Source organism: Mesocricetus auratus, unplaced genomic scaffold, assembly GCF_017639785.1.
Source record: "Mesocricetus auratus isolate SY011 unplaced genomic scaffold, BCM_Maur_2.0 Super-Scaffold_100004, whole genome shotgun sequence".
Classification (NCBI taxonomy): Eukaryota; Metazoa; Chordata; class Mammalia; order Rodentia; family Cricetidae; genus Mesocricetus; species Mesocricetus auratus.
The window spans coordinates 3,860,283-3,880,427 of record NW_024429189.1 but is presented as its reverse complement, the minus strand read 5'-3'; the positions used below and the strand labels follow the sequence as shown (position 1 = coordinate 3,880,427).

The 20,145-nt window shown below is 53.0% G+C and overlaps 1 protein-coding gene across 5 annotated transcripts in view; it reads left to right on the top strand.

Annotated features, from left to right (window-relative positions):
- Col5a1 (collagen type V alpha 1 chain) overlaps positions 1 to 20,145 on the top strand; it is a 151,357-nt gene that overhangs the window by 64,182 nt on the left and 67,030 nt on the right. For all 5 annotated transcript variants that reach the window (XM_040745149.1, XM_040745148.1, XM_013124722.3 and 2 more), the window contains exons 5-19: positions 533 to 664; positions 1,774 to 1,905; positions 2,371 to 2,610; positions 3,223 to 3,402; positions 3,942 to 3,998; positions 8,953 to 8,994; positions 9,233 to 9,295; positions 10,854 to 10,928; positions 12,470 to 12,562; positions 14,519 to 14,575; positions 15,713 to 15,766; positions 16,066 to 16,119; positions 17,409 to 17,462; positions 18,624 to 18,677; positions 19,266 to 19,319. In XM_040745149.1, coding sequence (XP_040601083.1) covers positions 533 to 664; positions 1,774 to 1,905; positions 2,371 to 2,610; positions 3,223 to 3,402; positions 3,942 to 3,998; positions 8,953 to 8,994; positions 9,233 to 9,295; positions 10,854 to 10,928; positions 12,470 to 12,562; positions 14,519 to 14,575; positions 15,713 to 15,766; positions 16,066 to 16,119; positions 17,409 to 17,462; positions 18,624 to 18,677; positions 19,266 to 19,319 — 1,341 coding nt within the window. The remainder of the gene's footprint in view (positions 1 to 532; positions 665 to 1,773; positions 1,906 to 2,370; positions 2,611 to 3,222; positions 3,403 to 3,941; positions 3,999 to 8,952; positions 8,995 to 9,232; positions 9,296 to 10,853; positions 10,929 to 12,469; positions 12,563 to 14,518; positions 14,576 to 15,712; positions 15,767 to 16,065; positions 16,120 to 17,408; positions 17,463 to 18,623; positions 18,678 to 19,265; positions 19,320 to 20,145) is intronic.

The window sequence follows — 20,145 nt, the reverse complement described above, 5'->3', positions numbered from 1 at the left end:
TTGAGTGGGGGAATGGGTGGAGGGATAATTAATGGCAGGGTAGATGAGTAGATAGGCGGGTGGGTAAGTGGATGGATGGATGATGAGTGGATGGGTAGGTGAATTAATGGATAGGTAGATAGATGAATGAATAGAAGGACAGATGAATGGATGGGTGTGTTGGATGGGTGGCAGAATGGATGGATAAAAAGGTAAGTGAATGAATGGATGGGTAAGTGAATAAATGGGTGCTTAGATAATGGATGCGTGGAAAGGTGGGTAAGTGCATAGGTAGCTAGGTAAATAGATGGTTGGGTAGATGGATGGGTGGGGGAACAGATTAATGGGGAGATGAATGGGTTCTCTGGGGTGGGCCAGCCTAGGTAGCTTTTCAGAGCAGCATCTGCTGGGGGGAAGTGTGTTCCTGAGGATATCTCCTCTCAGTCTTTCCTAGGCTGCTCTCTGGTCTAAGGCACCAAGCTGGGTCTCCTGGGTCTCCCGGGTCCCTATGGATCCGTGTGCTGCTTGCTCATGAGCTTTTGTCCTTTTGCAGGGTGACATCCAACAGTTGCTCTTCGTCTCCGACCACCGGGCTGCCTATGATTACTGTGAGCACTACAGTCCCGACTGCGATACTGCAGTCCCTGACACACCTCAGTCACAGGACCCCAACCCAGATGAATATGTGAGTCATCCCTGGCTGGGTTCCGGGTGGGAGCACAGGCAGCCCCCACGATGTTACAGAGTCACAGGATTGTGATTATAAAGGACTGTGGAAGCTGCAGGACCATGGCTAAACAAAGCGTAGGGAAGCAGTGTGTGATGTCTGATCCACTTAACATGCAGTAGCTACACCACCCCCTCCATGATGGAATCTCTCAAGGGAGTATCAGCAGCAGCAACTGTGTCTTTTAGCCCTCCATACACATCCCTAGATGGATGCAGGCAGGTGCCCTTTACCCTCAGGCTGTGGCCTCAGTTGCTCTTTAGAGTTCATTTCATTCACAGGGCATGCTCAGCCCTGTGGTATTGTGGTCGGTCCCCTGACTCCCACAGTAGCATCGACTTTGAAGGATGGCCATGTCTGTCCCCCTTGTCCTTCTCCCCATTTCCCACTCTGGTTGTTGGATCACTCTCCTCACCCCACTATGTCCTCATCTAGTAACACCTTATTCATTTTACTTGGAGTTCTTTCTAGTATTTTCCCTGCCTCCAGTTGGTCTTGTCTCTTGCTTCTCTGAGTGTCTCTGCATCTCTATCTGTACTTCTCCTTCCATCTCTGCTGGTCAGAGTAGGCAGGGCTTTCATGGAGCAGTGAGGTTCCCAGCCCAGGCCACACCCGACACATCCAGAGACTGTGTCCAGATGGAGGTCTGAGGCCAGCCCCCACCTGATTTGTAATTGAGGACAGAGTGCCTGCTTGTGACTATGTTGAGTCCCACTGGGTACCCATGCTTTTGGGCTGAAGGTCAAGTTTGGTGGCTGGTGGCTGTGGCTAACTGAAATCACACTTTGTCTTGGCTCTGATTCCTATGGGTCAGATGTAACCACTTTTAGGGCTCTGCTTTTGCTGACCTCTCAGGAGCGTGAGGGGGTGTCTATCCCCATTTTGGGCTTCTGGATCTTGCTCAGCCTCTCAGGGAGTGACTGTGGGAAGAGCCCTGTCAGGGGATGCTTTGGGACTGGGCAGTGCCTTATGACATCTGATTTTCCAGCTGAGCCAGGGCAAGGAGGTTGACAGGCTGCCTTGTAATATATCCATTTCCTTCTTCATACGGGCACCATTGACTTCAGTACCCAGAAGGCGATGGTGAGACCTATTACTACGAGTACCCATATTATGAAGACCCTGAAGACCCGGGGAAGGAGCCTGCCCCTACGCAGAAGCCAGTGGAAGCTGCCAGAGAAACCACGGAGATTCCTGAGGTCTGAGCTGGACTGGGACTGGGCTGGGGAGGTTCCTGGTCCTTCCAGGTCATGGAGTAGAGAGCTAGAGGCTATGAACATGGTGGTACATACCCTTGATCCTAGCTCTTAGGAAGCTGAGGCAGGACAATCATGAGTTCTAGACCAGCATGTGCTACGGGGTGAGACACCCTCCCCACTCCTCCTCCCCTGATACACACACCCACCCACCCACCCACCCACACACACACACACACACACACATGGAACCTTAAGCTGAGGTTGGACCTTTCCTGGTGTGTCTCTGGGTGATCCCGTATCTACCCATGCCACTCTTGGTACCTGGCGCCCATGCCCTGGCTGCCTCCCTCCTTATTTTCTCCCTTCTTCTTCTTCTTCACATCCACTCTCATACTAAGGGGATTTGTACTTGGAAAATGCTGGATCCAGGTACCCTGACTACCTCTTCCCATCCTCTACCCCCAGGAACAAACCCAGCCCCCGCCAGAAGCCCCTACAGTGCCCGAGACCAGTGACACAGCCGGCAAGGAGGATGATCCAGGGATTGGGGACTATGACTACGTGCCCACTGATGACTACTACACTCCCTCTCCCTATGAAGACCTTGGCTATGGCGAGGGTGTAGACAACCCTGACCAGCCCACCAACCCCGACTCAGGGGCCGAGATTCCCACCAGCACCATCGTTACCTCCAACACCTCCAATGTAATTGCCTTCCTTCCTTTATGTCTTGATCTAGGGCAGGGGTGGAAAAAGGGCAAACAAAGGCCGTGGCTCTGGGTCCCTGCTGAGCACCTGCTCCTTGGGTGGCCTTCATCACCCACACCCCCTATACCACCCATACCCTGGCTCCCAAGTCCTCTGTAGTGGGGTTGAGCATGTTTTGGGAGCCATTGGCTTCTCTGAGTTTATTTCAGTTCTTCCCCCCACAAAAGAGGTAGAATAGCTCTGTTGGGCTCTGAATTCTCATTCTCAGGGTGGCTCGGATAACACTATAGCTTTGGGCTACAGGAGTGCCATCCATGAACATCACAGAGTAATCCTCATGGGCACTGTGTTCTTCACTATTAAAAAGAACAATGGTTTCCAGTGTGCAAGCTGTAATCGTCAACTGAGTGCAGATCTCCCCAGGGATGGAGTGTGGCTGAGGAACACTGCTGCTTTCCCCTGTCTTCCTTCATGGGTGTCGGCTCTTAATGTTCTGTTTGGGGGCCACTGGTTGCTATGTGCTGGACTCAGTGCCCGCCAGGCAAAGTCTGCGTGTCGATTGGTCAGCCTCCCTGAGTGACTCTGCCACTTCTGTCCCTTCATCTGCAGCCAGCTCCGTCTCCAGGGGAAGACAAGGATGACCTGGGTGGTGAGTTCACTGAGGAAACCATCAAGAATCTAGAGGAAAACTACTATGACCCATACTTCGACCCCGACTCCGACTCTAACGTCTCCCCATCGGAGATAGGGCCAGGCATGCCGGCTAACCAGGACACCATCTATGAGGGGGTAAGAAACCCAAGCTCCTCTCTGCTCAGGGGCATCTGGACAGTGGGAAAGGGGCAGCTCTTCCAGAAACCTGGGTGTGGCAAGAGTGACCTAGGCTGTCATGCATCTTCATTCTCTTCTAATTAATTAGCTAATTAATTAATTTGAGACAGGATCTCACGTGTAGCTTGGCTGGCCTGAAACTCACTATGTAGACCAGACTGGCCTGATACTCATATAGATCCAGTTGGCTCTGCCTCACAAGCGCTGGGGCTAAAGGCATGCGCCACCATGCCTGGCTGAGCGCCATTCTTTAAAGTGGCCCCTCTGGCTGCCATCACGGTCGTTTGTGCCTCGTTACCTGACCGTGTTGGTAGAGGCATGGCTAGGCGTGGGCATGGGTGGTCCTCTTCAGCTTGATATCCTCCTGGGCGTAAGGGGAGGTGCCTAGCTACAGGAAGCGCCCTGGGTTTGCACAGGTTTTGTGTCACATGGGTTTTCTGTTCCCTTTCTCTCCCCCATTCTTCCTCTCTGGAATCTCACATCCCACCACCGCCCAGATTGGAGGACCTCGAGGTGAGAAAGGACAAAAGGGAGAGCCAGCCATCATTGAGCCGGTAAGGACATACATACATACATACATACATACATACATACATACATACATACATGGTGTCCCCTGCTAACTCATGATGATTTTTTAGGGTGTGACCAGACTGTGGATCCCTACTCTCTGTCCACCAGGTCACTCAAGAAGCCACCCCCCATTTACTCTACATCCTCTGTATCACAGATACTTGGGAGAGGCTCTGGGATGGGGGAATATTCGCTAGCTTGGTCAAGGTGCTGGGCAACGTGTGGAGTGTCTGTGTTTGGTGAGAAGGCAGAGGTCAGGGCACCTCTGTGGAGATTTCTTTGGAAGAAGGGATCCAGACCTTGAGAAGGAGGCTGGGCCAAGGGCTGGGTGGGAACTCCTAGTGTAAGTATCAAGGTGGGGGGATAAAAAGTTAAGGACTTCACCTCTCTGTGTCCTTTACACCTCCATTTGAGTCCATCTGCTGCCACCGTTGAAACAGGAAAGACCTGGCAAGTGAATGTAAGCAGCTTTGAGGCAGGATTCTCCCCATATCATTAAGCAATGGAATCCTGGGTAGGCAGTAGAGATGTGTGGTTGTGTACAGTCCATGCCCCCTCCTGGGTCAGAGAGCTTTGTGAGAACCTGGCCTTGGTGAAGACATCCTTGTCCTGCTGGGTGCTGTGGCCTACTTGGGTCTCAGAGCTGCTGAAGTCAGGACTTTGGCCCCAGAGAATAGAGAGCCATGTGACTGGCTAGACTGGGCTTGGTAGACATGGGAATGGGTTCAGAATTGGCTTTGCCCGGAGGAGCTGGCCACCGAGGTCACCATCCGAGCATATCCTGCGAGTATCCCAGTCCTTGTCCTTCATCCTGGCCATTGCAAGACTGGAGAGTTGTCAGTTCCACTGGCAGGACTCGACTCCCTGGGGCTGAGTTCATAACATGACCTTGGGGCTCCCTAGGAGAGAGAATCAGCCTCATAGCCCCCCCCCACCAGCTTTGTGCAGGGGAAGAGCCTTGCTTGGCAGTGCTTAGTAGGCCAGTGGACTAGGGCAAGCTCCCTGACTTGGCTTCTTTCCTGCCTAAGGGGAACCCTGGAAAAAAGCCTCTTGCTGGCTCCAAAGGCTCTGCCTGCTGTTCATGCCCCTGGCTCCCCCCTGGCAGTGAGCTTGAGGACACGTGTCTTCTTCCTAGATCCCTTCCCAGACCTCTCTGTGTATCCAAACAACAACCCTTATCTGAGGCTGTAGGTTCAGGACACAAAGGGAAAAGATGCAGAGCATGAGGTTAGCTCAACTCAGGGCCGCCCTGCTCAACCCCATGGGAAATCTCAACCCAAGTTCATGTTCATAGGAGGCTAGTCCTGAAGACAAGCATCTCAAGGGACCAAGGCAGACTTACCCCTGGACATGTGTCTGAGCTGTTCTACTCTGAGACAGAGGGAGGCTGCAGCACAGATGGCCTCTCTGCTATGTTGAGGGCACCACCTCAGCTGGGTTTGGCCCCAGGTGGATGTGGTCACCCATTGCAGGCCCTAATAGAGTCCCTGATGCTTCACTAACAGGGGAATCTTTCCTGAGTAAGGCAGTGAGATCCCAGAGAAGGGAGGTACCCAGGCTCTGTGGGCCTCAAGGTTGGTCTCCAGCTTCAGAAGTAGGTGGGTGGTACTTCTGAATAAGGCTCAGTTAAGCTTACTGTATGTGGAGTCAGCACCCCAGTTCTTCGAGTAGGAAAAGCATGGAGAGGGCTGTCCTGGAGGGGACGGGGGTGAGGGTGGGCCAGAGACAGCACTGAGAATGTAGAGGCGGTCCAGCGGACGCCCATCCTAGACTATCCAACTTCTCTTCTCTGGGAGCAGCACAAGCCATCTGGAGTCAGTTACAGAAGGCCCCGCCCCCGCCTGGTGCCTGCTTCTTCCCAGCTTCCTCAGAGTGTCCACAAGGCCTTTGGCTAGTCCCCACGGGGAGATGGTGTAAACATTTGGAATTGTCAACCTGGAGCGTCGCCAGATGTCCTCAGAGTCTTAGCTATACATAAACAGACGGAGGCCTTGGGGGCTGCTGGTGTATGCCCTGCCCCATGTGGGGGCGACCTGCTATCCTCTCTGTCCCACACCTACGCCACAGAGTGGGTTTACAGCAGCCACTGAGCGCAGTTTCAGTCCGTCCCCTGTATCCAGGAGGGACATGGCTGGCCTTTCATGCTTAGGTTTAGCTCTTCTAATTTGTCAGCACGACAAGGGGCTCCTTAGAAGGACAGATCTGATTTGGTGGAGCCAAGGCAGACCCAGTAATAGCCTTGGCACCAGCCCACAGTGGGCTCAGGGACCAGCAAGTGCTGGGTTGATGCCTCTCACCTGCTGGGTCCCATGTTGTCACCCACTCTGCCTTCCTGGTTTTTCATTGACTTTTTTTTCTGCGATTGTATCTCAAGGAGCCCAGGCTGGCCTTGAACTTGCTGAATAGCTGAGAATGACCTTGAGTTCCTGATTCTCCTTTCTCCGTCTTCTGAGTGTGGGATTGTGAGCCATACCCAGTTCCTACAATGCTGGAGTTCAAACCCAGGGCTTTGTGCATGCCAGGAAATCACTTTACCAAGTGAGCTCTGACCTCAGGCTCAATCATTGCTTCTAGTTTGTTCTGCTTAGCAGATGGGTAGCTCTCCATTAAGGATAGGTTTGGGTACTGGGAGTGACAGTATATACTTATGATACCAGCACCTGGGTGGTTGAGGCAGGAGGATCTGAGCTTTGGGCTAGCCTAGTCTACAGAGCAAGATCTTTTCTCACTGAAAAGTAAATAACTATCTTAAGTTTGGCCAAGTCCGAGATCTTTGTTTAGCCATATGTATTTAAGGTAACAAAACAGTGTGGCTTTTCATCATCATCATCATCATCATGTGTGTATAGGTACTTTTTGGTATGGATATGTGCAGTGTATGCCTCTGGGTGTGTGTACATACATGCAGAGGCCAGAGATAGATATCAATTGTTTTCCTCATTTGCTCTCCACTTTATTCTTTTTAAAGATTTATTTTTTTAACATGCCCTTGCCATCCTGAAGAGGGTTTCCCCGGAGGTAAGATGGTGGTGAGCTCAGCAATTGTCTAGACTGCAGGGATAGTGAGCTCCAGGGATCCACCTGTCTGCAGGCACAGGTGCATACAGCCATGCCTAGCTTTTGTGTGGATACAGGGGATCCAGACTTAGATTCGCATGCTTGCACACTTTATTGACCGAGCCATCTCTCCAGCCCTCAAGCATGATCCTTTGACATGCCCAATGTATGTATTCACAGTGAAGAGCTCAGCCTGCCACCCTGTGCCACGGCCTTTCTTTGTGTGAGCATGGGTCAGTGTGTGGCTGTGTCGGGGGTTATTGAGGGTAGCTGATAGGCCACTGGTGAGTAAGCCCAGCTACAGAGACCTTCTCCTGTAGTTCTGAGACCCAGTGCATTAGGAGATGGGTGAGGGGGTGAGGTGTGTCGTAGGTCCAGCTTGCCTCAGAAAGCCTTGGGACTGGGTCTGGTTCCTCTAGTCACATGCCTTCCTTTCCATTCTGACCCCGGGGGTGATCCGGGACTGGCCTCCTGTGAGATCCCACAGTGCTGCCCCCGCTCCACAGAACAACAGTGTGTGTGTCTGGAAAGACAGCTGCTGTCTCCTGGGCCCTGCCAGGGCCAGTGGTTCCCTTAATCTCTCCTCCACTTCTGAGTCCTCCCAGCTGCCTGTCAGGGGAAACGGGAAGTGGGAAGATGAGCCGCTTGGATGAGTTCTCTGTGTACATCGCACGCACAAATATTTCTCCTGGCCCATCTGTGTAAACATGGTGTATAGCTTCCCAGAGACCAGGCAACCTCATAGGCAGGGTGGATAAGGCTTTTGTATGTGTGTGGGGGTGGGGTACTTTGCAGCCCCTGGTCAGTTGTGCCTCACCCCCATCTCTTTAAGTCATGGTGACCGACACCTGCACTTGAATGGGTCTCTTCACTTGTCAGGTCAAAGCTCAGGTTTCACAAGAGAGCCGTGTGCTTTCAAAGACGTATCGGAGGCATGATGGTACCCATTATCTCAGCAGAATAGCCATCCCTATTTCCTTTGTCTGGGAAACTAGAAAGAGACCTGGCTCAAGGCCAAGGCCTCCTGACTGTCACTCCATTATTCCTGCAGTCTTGAGAACCAGCAGGGAGGCATATCTATGCATGTCTTACATGTGGCTAGCCTGTATAGCATGCAAGAGTCATGACAGGACCTGCAGCTACTTACCCAAAGCCTGTCCCAGAGTCTGGGCACTAGCCTACAGGCCTTGTGTGCAGATCCCAACCCCCAGTACAGATTCTTCTGAAGTGTTCTTGGGATTCAGAATGTTCTGGGTAGGTGGGTGGTGATCGGGAGACCAAGACGAGTCTGGGTGGTTTTTCTGAAGTGGGGGGGCACCCAGAAATTCAGATCCCAGAGCAGAAAAAAAACCATCTTTCAAGACAGGACCAATAGGCACCAGGAGGCCTTCTCCCCTTTGGGGGTTAGACACAAGTGAATGCTAGTGACACCTGGGTTGGAACCTGGGTTCAGGAATGATGGAAGAAGGCAGTTGTGAATCAGGTGACTTCAGCAGGGTGCTGGGCACTTGGGAGGAGGGGATGGGTGTGTCCTGACTACTCTCAGTCCACTTCGGAGCCTGGCCCTGGGGTCTGTTCTACCCCTTGGGTGGCTGGATACTCTTCAGGTAGATGGCAGAAGACAGGAGTAGTGTTTGGAGCCTTTTCTCTCATCCTGGTAAATTGCGGTGCTTTTATCAAAGTTGTGTTTGAGGGGAGCCTGTGGAACGCAAAGATGGTAGGAGAGTGTTCCCTACCACAGGCCACTGACCAGGAGCCCTGTAAGAGCTGGCTGACCTCTCGGTAGATGGTTGTAAATCTATGTTGTCCACCAGCTCGGCAGCTGGGCTGGGCTGGGCCTGGGATCTCAGAGGCTCCCTCTTCTCTTCCTCTCCGCAGGGCATGCTGATAGAGGGTCCCCCAGGCCCTGAAGGCCCTGCTGTGAGTATCTGGTTTTATTACCCTCTGACCTGTGGGCGGTACTGTTGGGGTGGGGGATGGGACTGCTGAGTAGAAAGTTGGATGCTTTCCCCTTTTGCAGATCCCTGGGTTTAGTTCTTCCCTGGCACCCACCATTCTGCTCTCACTTAACCGGAAGGGAGCTCTCGTTTAACCGGAAGGGAAGGTCTGCCCTGAGGCCATATCTGAAACCCTGTCTTGACTTTATTTTTAATTCCAGGGTCTCCCGGGACCGCCAGGAACTACGGGCCCTACCGGCCAAGTGGGTGACCCTGGAGAAAGGGTAAGAGGCCAGTTCAGTCCCAAGACCATATGCTCTGCGTGCTTGTCTGTGTTTTTTTCCTTCTGCCTTGTCTGGTCTCTTCCTCCTTGCTTCCTGCCCTGCCTTCTGCATTGTTTTTCAATGTAGAAATGACACTAAGAACATCCACTCCTTCCTCAAACTGCCTCTTTCCCCAGGGCCATGCAGTGTCACCCCCTGAGATCTTTATTGAGTTGACTGTCACCTGGAGTGTGCCAGGAGGGTAAAAACCAACCTGGGTCCACAGGCAGTCAACCCTCAGCAGTGGCCCTATGTGACAAGCTTGAAGGGCCCTGGTGCTTCTGTGACTTACCGGAGCAGCTACTGGCCTGGAGCCTACATTAGTTCTCACATTAGCCCCTTTTATTAGGAATCAAGCCACTGGCTGGGATGTTTGTTCTGGGGGGGGGGTGCGAGCCATGCTCTGGGCCATGAGCTCCTATGACACTTGGTGGTGGGTTGGAGTACTCCAGCCTTCCTCCCTTCTTCCCTTCCCCCCTTCCTTCTGCCCTTCCTTCCTCCCTCCCTCCCTCCCTTCCTCCCTTCCTCCCTCCCTCCCTCCCTTCCTTCCCTCTCTCTGTTCCCCTCCCTCCCTCACTCCCTCCTTCCCCTCCCTCCCCTTCCCTACCTCCCTTTTCTCCTTTTTTGCCTGCCCATCTAATGAATGTCATCACTAATAGCCAGACAGCCAAGTTGTAAACGAGGATGTATGTGTGTTAAGGACAGGCATTTGTCCCTGAAGCTGATTCTTGGCCCAGCACAGTAAGGTGTCTAAGAAGGAGGTAGGAAGGCAGATGATGGTGTGTTCTCATGGAAGGGTGTCATGTAGCATGTTCTGCTGGCTATGGCCTCTTCAAGGCGGTGGCTGGGGAGATCATGGTGGTTTAGGCAATTCTGGATAAATGGTATAGTTAGGTACCTGTGGATATAGGGAAGATTGGGGGCAGTCCTGGGTGGTAAGGGTGGGTGTCTCTGCTGGCTGGGTTCAGTTTGGGGGTCTGTGTTCACTTCGTAAGGCAACCTGATCTCTGTCACAGCCTCTGCCCCTATAAGCCAGGACTTGAAGGATGTCCCTGAACATACTTAAAATTGCTGAAGGCAGCTTTGTGCTCTCACGGGTTCCTTCTGTTCACACCTTACTCGGGGTCTGTCCAAATGAGTAGGTGCTCTATCCCGTCCTCCAGTCCCTGATCACATGCAGATCTGAGGCCTGGAGCAAGGAAGGCTCCTCGGTCATAGCCAGGAAAGCGCGGGGCTGCAGTTCTCGGGCCCCATCCTGCGTGGAGACAGTGGGAGCTGTCTGGAGTGGCGCTGGCCCCCGCCTTTCTCCAAGCCTGATGCTCAGTCTTCAGTCTTTCCTCTCTGAATTCCTTACTCCCCACAGCCCTGTCACGTTACTTCTTTCTCTGGGTTTCCTGAACGTCTCCTGTTATGTGCTGCCCTGTGCTTACCTAGCCTCTTCCCTGGCCTCGAACTCTCACAGCTGCTCGGCCCTTCCCTTTTGTCTCTCTGACCACTTTTCCTCCCTCTCTGTCTGCAGGGTCCCCCTGGGCGCCCAGGTCTTCCTGGGGCTGATGGCTTGCCTGGTCCTCCAGGAACCATGCTCATGCTGCCGGTGAGTGCCTTGAACTGGGGCTCAGGGGGTTGCAGTGGGTAGGTCCTGGAAGGGGTAGGTGTGCAAGGATCTGTAGTGGCCCAGGAATAGGGTTTGGGGGGGTGGTCTTTGCAGCTGCTACAGGTCCACATGGCTCAGCCTGTCATGGGTACCAGGAGGAGCAAGGAAGGTCCCACTCTCTGGGTGGGATTCCGGGGAACCCTGTGGCAAGGCTCTCTGTGATACGGGACAGACTCCCGGCTCCCTGAAGAATCCACCAGTGATCGTGGGTGGGAGAGAAACGAGGGCTTCACTAGAAGCCGTTTCTGTGGTTAAGTATCTTCTTCTGTGGCTGTCGTGGTTTATTCTAGAAACTTCTAGATGCTGCCTTCTACTGGAGTTGATATTTAACCCTAAGTAATAAGAACGAAGCCCAGGCTCATATTCTCTGTGTCTATGGCAGTGAATGACGGTCCCTCAGGCCTGCTGTTCATAGATGAAAGACTTGGAGCTCAGGGTAGCTGAAGGTCAACCTGGCCTCAGGTTAGAGACCCAGACGTTTCCTGGACATCTATGTCCTGGTGGCCAGCACCCAGCCACTGCTGCTGGCATTATGGTGTCTGCAGTCACAGGAGACCATGAAGGGAGGAGTGCATGCCTTGAACTCCTGTCTGTCTTCTGGAGAACAGCTGGGGCCCTTGCAGAAGTGACCTCAGGGTGGAGGGTTCTAGGTAGGTCAGGCCTAACAAACTTGGGAGTGCAAAGGACTTAGAACCAGGCACAGGCAGGCAGGGCTGGACCAGCCCCCCCCAGCCACCTTATTCTTGGCTATTTTACTTACCCCTCATCTCCTTCACTGTGCCCAGGCACTGTGTCCTCAGGTCTATATTCAGTACTGTCCTCCCAGGAGTGTGCTCCAAGGACTGTGCTCCCAGGAGTGTGCTCCCAGGACTGTGCTCCCCAGCACTGTGCTCCCAGGATTGTGCCCCCAGCCCTGTGCTCCCCAGCACTGTGCCCCCAGCCCTGTGCTCCTAGGACTGTGCTCCCAGGACTGTGCTCTCAGCCCTGTTCTTTAAGTACAGCCTTCCTGGGACAGTTGGTGTGAAGTTGGCAGGTTCACCTCCCAAGGACAGATGTTAGAGAACACGGCATGTGTTGCCATTGTTCTTGCCCTAAGTTCTCAGAGCACGAACACCAACTGCACTTTACTCCCAAGATGCATGTCACACTGAGGGAGACCCAACACAGAACCAGGGTGCCCCTCGCAGGTCCCTTGGGCCTAGCCCTGTTTCTTTGGCCCCCGGCTACTCTTTGCAGGGGTGAGGGTCTGTGGTTCCTCGGGGTGCAAAGCAGTAGAAGCCCAAAGTCCTTTGTGGGCACAGGCCAGGTTTCAGGTGTCCAGGCTGACAGGAGGGGCTGTGATGGCTGTGGATTAGGGCCCATGCACACAGCTCCTGGGATTGGCAGTCTCTGCGTACTTAAGGCCCATAAGACCCACTTCGTGCCGGGTCAGAGTGGGTGCCATGTTCCATCCCTGGTGACCCTTCACCTTGCTCTCACAGTTCCGGTTTGGAGGCGGTGGTGATGCTGGCTCTAAGGGCCCCATGGTCTCTGCCCAGGAGTCCCAGGCCCAGGCTATCCTCCAGCAAGCCAGGGTGAGTAATGAGGATGCTTGGGGTTCTGTGTGATAGGGCCTGACCCCCGTAGCTCCAGAGACTGAATGATTGTCTCACAGTTTGCCTGGGCAGGAGCATAGGGAGGGTTGGGTCCTCCATGTACAGCTGGAGAATGTAGGGAGCTTAAGGAGAGTTTTCAGGGGTGCCCTGTCCACAGTGAGAGGTGAGAGGCCTCTGGACCCTTCTTCTGCCGCGTGCAGATACTTACCTCCATGCTAGGCCTTGCACTTGGGGCTAGCCATGGGGAAAGGAACTCTCAGGGCTCCAGGTGGGTTGACCCAGTCTCCCAGGGCTGGGGCTGGGCAAGGACACATCCTAGGAAGCGCTTGTGGACCCAGGATCCCTCACTGTGGGCCCAGAATCTTTCATGGATCCCCAAGGCTCTTGCACTGGGTCCAGGAACACTAGGTCTGGGTCCAGGGTCCTCTCCTTCCTGAGTGAGAACGTCAGTAGATGGCATCACTAGAGAATGTGGCTTCAGATTGCTTGTTGCTAGTGACGGCCCGGTGGGGTGGGTAGGTGGATTGTCCTCTGGTGAAGTGTGGATAAAGCCAACATAGAACCCCTTGTCTGGGTTATACTGACACCACTCTGTGCAGTACAGAAGAGACGTTAATGGCCAGAATGCACTGGGGTACCTGAAGGACAGTTTCAGTGTTGTGTCGTTGCCATGGAATAGGCTAGCCAGTGATAAATCCAATTCAGATGAGACTCTCTCTGAGATTAGGTTTGTGACATGTACCTGCCCGGCCGGCCTCTTCCTCTGTGTGCATTTTATCAAGGTCACTGACAGAGGGCTTGTGTGATTTTTGTTTTAAGATTTATGTATTTTCATTTTCTGTGAGTGTTTTGCCTGCTTGTGCCCACAGAGGCCAGGAGAGGACATCAGATCCTTTGGAACTGTAGTTACAGATGGTTGTGAGCCACCATGTGGGTGATGGAAATTGAGCTTGGGTCCTCTGGAAAAAATGCTCTTAACCCCTAAGCCATGTCTCCAGGCTTGATTTTTTTAAAAAATATTTTAATATTGTATATTTTCTTTGTAAATTTAAAATCATTTAATACTGTATATTTTTATTGTGTGTGTATGGGTGTATTTGCACATATGTGTCTGTATGTGGAGGCCTGGGGTGAATGTCAGGTGTTTTCTTGTATCTGTCTCTATCTTTATTTTGAGACAAGGTCTCTCACTTACTAAGCTGGCTGGCCAGGAGCTCCTAGAATCCAGCTGTTTTTGCCTTCCAGCACTGGGAATAGAGGCAGGTGCTGGTACCTTTGGCCTTCTACCCATGTGCTGGGAATCCTAACTCAGATTCTCATGTCTGTGTGGCAGGCAGTTTAGCGTCTCTCTAGCCCCCAGACAGTTTTAAAATGAAAAATAAGCTTCCAAACTTAAGATGGCATTGTGGTGGGGGTTGAAATCCTGCAACAGAGCAGTTCTTCAGGAAGAGAAGTTGAGCCACACCAAGTTGGGGGCCAGTGTGTGAGCAAGAGCCCAGGGCTCACAGTTTCTCCCGCACCCGGCACACACCTCCGTCATTGCTGGAGAGTACCTAGTGCCTCTCAGGAAATGAAACAGTCCAAATCCACAGGGGAAATGTACACCTCAGCCCAGCCCAGGGAGGGAGACTACAGTTCAGAATTGGTACAATGGGAGTCCACAAGCAGGGACTCTCCAACAGGGTTGGAGAGAGGAAGGCATTGGGAACCCTGCGCATAGTGGGACAGCAGGTAGCACTGACTTCTACTTCTGTGCCCTGCTCCCCGTGGAGATGCTGCGAGCACAGAACAGAGTGGGCCAGACTTCTGTGAAGCTCCAGTCTTTCCTGTCCTGGGCCCCTTTTCCTGCTGGCCGCATGTCACAGATCAGGAGCCAGAAAACCAGGGCGGCTCCATCCACAGCCTTTTTCTGATCTCCTCCCCTTTCCTTTGCAGTTGGCACTGAGGGGACCAGCTGGTCCAATGGGTCTTACCGGAAGACCCGGCCCCATGGTGAGTGATTGGCAGGTCTGGGGCCAGTTGGGGGAGAACATTGGATGGGCCTCTGCCCAGCACCTTTGTTCCCAATTGGGAACCTGCTCAGATAGGTGCCATCCCATTGTGGGAGCACATGTCAGGGGGATGGCTGTGTTCAAGGTCACTTGGAATATTGGGGGATTCCTGGGAAATGACCTTCAGTTTAAGCATAATGGGAGGATGGGGGTGCTCCCTCCCTCCCTCTGCATTTGAGCTCCAAGCTCTCCCTGTAAAGTACACACTCTAGGCTTCTCTCACTTTCCTCTATCACATGGTACACAGAAGGTGAGTGTGTGGGGGGGGGCGTGGATGCTGTGCTAGGGGCCTGGAGATGTCCTCAGAGACTGAGCCCATACAGCGATACTGGCTGCACCTTTAGCCCATAAGGGATCGGCTTTTCTGTCTTTCTGGGGTCTTCTTCCTTACCATTCTGTTCCAGGGTTAGAGGTAACAACCCCAGCATGGGGCAAACCACCTGCTTGGTCTAGGTGGTTCAGTGCAGCTCTGCTCTGGGACCTCACATTGTAGCATGGATGTCATGTATCCAGGGACACTCAGCAGTCATCCAGTGTCAAATACATGCTCTGGGGACTTGGAGTGGGACCTCACAAGGACACAGCCACCCTTCTGCCCTCCAGAGCCGAGGACTGAACCCTTGCACTTGCTAGACAAGCACTCTGCCACTGAGCTAAATGCCCAATACCAAGGATACAGCATTCTTACACCATTGAGGCCCTGGCTGACTGCCGTATGCTGCCTCCCTGCACCTAGGAGGTGAAGCCAGTCTCCCAGGAGGTCTTATCTTGAGCTGGACCATAGGCTATGCAGTGTGCTTTGAGCTGGGAACTGTCACAAACCACAGGCCAATTTGTCCTCTCAGGATTTCATGTACTCTGTGAGCTCCATCTCCTGGGGTTCAGTGAAGAACCAGGAAGAGACCCTGGCAGCTACAGGTCACCGTGTCTCCCAGAAGACATGCTTTCCCCTTTGTCACAGTAGGCAGGCCAGCCTTGTGATGAGGGGCTCCCTGCCTGCTCCACACATGCCTGTGCAGCCTTACTGTCCCCTGTGTCACTTGTCTGAGTACACACTAATCCTGTACTGTCTCCTTAGGGTCCTCCTGGGAGTGGAGGCTTGAAGGGTGAGCCAGGGGACATGGGACCTCAGGTACGTGTAAACCTACCTCTGCTTTGCTCTCAGGAGGGTGGCTCCTGGTTGCTAGTGGTAACCCAATTCTTCAGCAAAATTAAGGAAGAATTGTCCTTTGATACTGCAGAACAAGATCTCTGTACTATCTGTCATTAGCCCTCTCTTAATGCAGGAGCTCTGTGTCTTGTCCCAGAGATGGCCACATGTGGCCAACTGGCACAGCAAGCCTTGGGATGGGTTGACAAGCATGGGGATGAACGTTATCTTTCCTTGGAAGAGGGACGTGTCCTGATGCTTTGTCTTCTGACTTCTGGCAGGGCCCACGAGGTGTGCAAGGTCCACCTGGCCCAACAGGGAAGCCTGGAAGACGGGTAAGTTCTAGGTGCTATGAGTATGTGGTATGGGGGCAACCTCTGTGCCCAGACCTGAGGTAGACTGTCCCCTTCAGTGCCTCATTGTCCCATGCCCACCTCCAAGGCTGTGACTGAGCTGCTGCTTAGGAACGGATGCTGTGTCCATGGGTGAAATAATTCACCTCTCCCTAAAGTCATCTCCCAGACAGGTCACAGTAGGACTTAGATCCACATTGCTGATGGTTGACAGTAGGCCTTGTCTTTGGGGACACTCATGCCTCCTCTCTAGAAATGACTGTCTCGGCTCTCTCTCAGGCCTTCCTTCAGCCCTCTAGCCTCCTGGGATTTCCTGTTGAGAATGGTGTCCTCCTGGATGGATCCGGCCGGTTTCCCCAGGAACACAGCTGCTACAAGATGCCACACTATTAAAAAGTGATGACCACACTCCAGGAAGGCTAGAAAAGTCTTAATTAACCCATCTTGTTGCCACAAACAGACCTTCTCATGGTTACATATGGAGACCAAAGCTACCACTGTCCACATGGCCTCCATGCCTGACCGTGAGCCCACAGGCAACACCCCAACCCATGACCAGTCTTCTATAGAAGATGGGAAAGGAGAGACTGGGGCTTGGCAGGGAGTCCCTGTTCTCTTGTGTCTCTCCTGTGGTGACTGTAGCTTTTATATCAGACTCCAAAGGTTCCTTCCTGCTTGGCCCTCAGTCCCATGGCAATCAGCTGGACACCTGGACTTGCTCTAGAGTATTTTCATGGCTTGGAAGCAAGTGTGAGAATAGACAAGATGGGTGACCAGTCACAGTGCAGACCCTGCCTCTAGGTCACTGTGTTGTCTGAGTGGGACACACATCCTCTGGACCTCTCATACTCAGATGGACTGAGAGAGGCCTTTATCATTTCCACAGATCTTTGGGCTTTAATTTTCTTCCCAGTAGTAGCAAAGAGCTGAGCTTCCTATGATTGTCATTAACATGTCACTGGAGCCACAAAAGTGAGCTCCCTACACTGAGTCATTCAAATCCCATCACCCTCCCCAAGCCTAGAAGGACAGGCAACATCAGGCTCCTAGTGAGACAAACACCATTTTCTTACTTGTTGGCCAATGGTGTGGCATTGCCTTGGGCTGTTGGATCTGGGTCCCCAGTCCAGTCTGATGACACTGGACAATTGCCCTTGGCTGGAGTGCTTTCCATGATCTCCTCCCTCAGCTTGACTTTCTGGGAAGCTGCTCCCAGAGGATGTGGTAGGCTGCCTTTTCTTCCATACAGACTGATTGTCTCCTCTGTCTAGGGCCGTGCTGGGAGTGATGGAGCCAGAGGCATGCCTGGACAAACAGGTCCCAAGGTAGGCTGTTGTCCACACCTCCTCATCTCAGGAGACCACATTCACCATCATCCTGATGTCATGTTGATGACATAGTCATCATGTTTGATGAGTGTGATATAGGGAGTGCTGACTCACTTGGATGACCGTGTGTGTTGTGAAGACAGATTGACAGGTGAATTGCATAGGCAAAAATCAGTTTCCTTAAAGGGGCAGATGCCCTCTATAATGGGCACTGAGTGAGGTGGGGTGGCTCCAGTTGGGAGAACCCCTTGGAAGTGTGCAGGTAAGCAGGCCACACCCTTGGGGGTATGACTGGTCAGATGATCCCAAGTCTTTGGGATATAAATAAATATTCCTGCACTGCCTTGGAAAGTCAGGACCTGGGCCTTGTGGGGTTGAGTAGACACATCTGTGGTGAGCAGAGGCTCCTGTGCACACATAGGACTTGTATAGACATGTGACAGCTGTTCCCCCCCCCCCGATGCTGTGGATCCTGGGTTCATTCCTCTTCCCATGACCCTGCATGGACTTTCTCCACCATGCCTGGGTCACCAGGAACTGTCACTGTTCAGCACATCTGTGCTGGGTCCCCTGGTTCCAAAGTCCTGAATGCTTCCTGTGAACCCTAAGTTAATGAACACTGAAGGCTGGGGATGACAGGAGGATGAGGATCTTTTACCTACAAAGTCATGAAAAGTCTCAAATACCATCCTCTTGATTTTATCCTTCCTGGTTTACACACCCACAAGATGGGATGCTGATACTGGTCTCCATGAGGTTGGGAGGCAGGTGCTACAGCCTTCACCAGTGAGTGTGAGCACCGGTGTGTGACAGCCCTCAGGACACAAGGCTGCAGCCACCAAAACAGATAGGACCACTCATGCAGGGGGAGACTCAGAGCAGATGAGCACATGCTGACTTTGCAGTGGCCACTGATAAACTGCATGTCTCCACTCCCAATGATGCCCTGGCCTTTGGCATGGGGAAAAGTGTTCCTCCCTTCCGAACCTCTGCCTTGCTGGGAGAGAGAAGGTGGCACATGCAGACTCCACAGTGGCCTGGGACAGGGGACCTGTGTAGGGCCATGAGAGGGTCCTGGGTACAGGGTGCTGAGTTAAGGATTCTACCACCAGGTCCTGATGTGTATGGGTGTTTGATGAAGCTCTCTTGTCCTTGCAGGGTGAGCGTGGCTTTGATGGCCTCGCTGGGCTGCCAGGAGAGAAGGGCCACAGGGTGAGTATTTGCTGTGGGATTCAGGGAGGGTCCTTTCTTTCCAACAGTCTCAGTCTCCTTAAAAGGGGCCAGGTTCCCCCATTTCACAGCATCCTCATGTAAGGCACTGTGGCTGCTCATAGACTTGACCCCCAGAATGAAGTCTTGGTTGATGGAGATCCAGCCCAGAGAAGTTGGATTTCCTACTGAAAGTTATAAGCAGGCCCAGCAGGTGCCTCACCCCAAGGCATCGTGGGGGACGGGGAAGTGAGGGAATGTGTGTATTAGAACTAGTTTTAGAACCTTCTTGAGCCCACTCTCTGCCTAAGGGAGGCTTCACATGCATGGGAAATCCAAGCAACTATCACATGCACTCTGCAGAGTTAGGACATAAGGCTGTGGCCCTGGGAGAGTGGGGCAGTCTCAAGAGCCAGCTGCTAAGGAGGGCTGGAGTTGGCCACCATGGTGCCTTCCTGTCTTTTTTTCCCCTCTCTGGGAGTGGAGCCTCTCTGAACTGCCTTACCTTGAAGTGGGTTTGTTGGTAAATTTAGCATTGTTTAGGACAACCTACTCTGCAGTGGTTAACCTTGACTCTGGTTGACTCACTAGGGTGACCCTGGTCCTTCTGGCCCGCCTGGACTCCCAGGAGATGATGGAGAAAGGGTATGTATCTCAGCATCCTCTTCTCTAAGTTTATTCTGGAAAACTGTAAGTGTGGGCCCGACAGGGTTGGTGAGAGTGCTGGGGGAAGGTTGGGGTGGTGCTGGGGAGGGTCACGCTGGCACCGGGAGGGGACCGGGTGAAGCAAGGCCCAAGCATTCATTTTACCTCATCCTTCTTGCCTATGAGGGTCAAACTGTCATGGGTCTCAGAAGCGGAGCTTCTAACTACAGGAGGCAGGTGTCCTGGATCCTGTGAAGGGGAGATGCCAGGGGCTTAATGAGCTTAGCAGCTCTGCTGAGTTCACCTAAATGAGCTGTCAGATAGAGAAGCAAGGGCTTGAGGAGATCAGGGGTGGAGGGCCAAGGGAAGTCATTATCCCTGGCCCCAGAGATAGGGAAGGGCGAAGCAATGGAATATAGGAGTAGAGGAGGAGGGGAGGGCTGGTGCTGGCTTCTTAGCCTGGGCTCTGTACCCAGGGGGCTCCTCAGTGCCTGTCCCAAGTATCTTTGAGGGGCTGGAGGTTAAGCTCATACTCGGGCCACAGCACAGATGTGCATGGCAGAGGATGAGCGATAGGGTTTATGGGCTCCTTGCACTGTTGTTGGGAGGCTCGAGAACCTCAGGAAAGTGCTTCCAAGCCTCACAGTTCCCCTACGGCAGCTGCACCCTTGCAGCTCCAGAGTGAGGACAGGGGCCTCTCCTATGGAAACAGCATTAGCAAGTTACCATCTGCCTGATCAGAGTAGGCAAATCCTGCTGTGCGCTACTGGGAGATGGCCTCTGGATATCCAGGCCTCAAAGCTTGTCCCTAAACATCCTCTTCTCT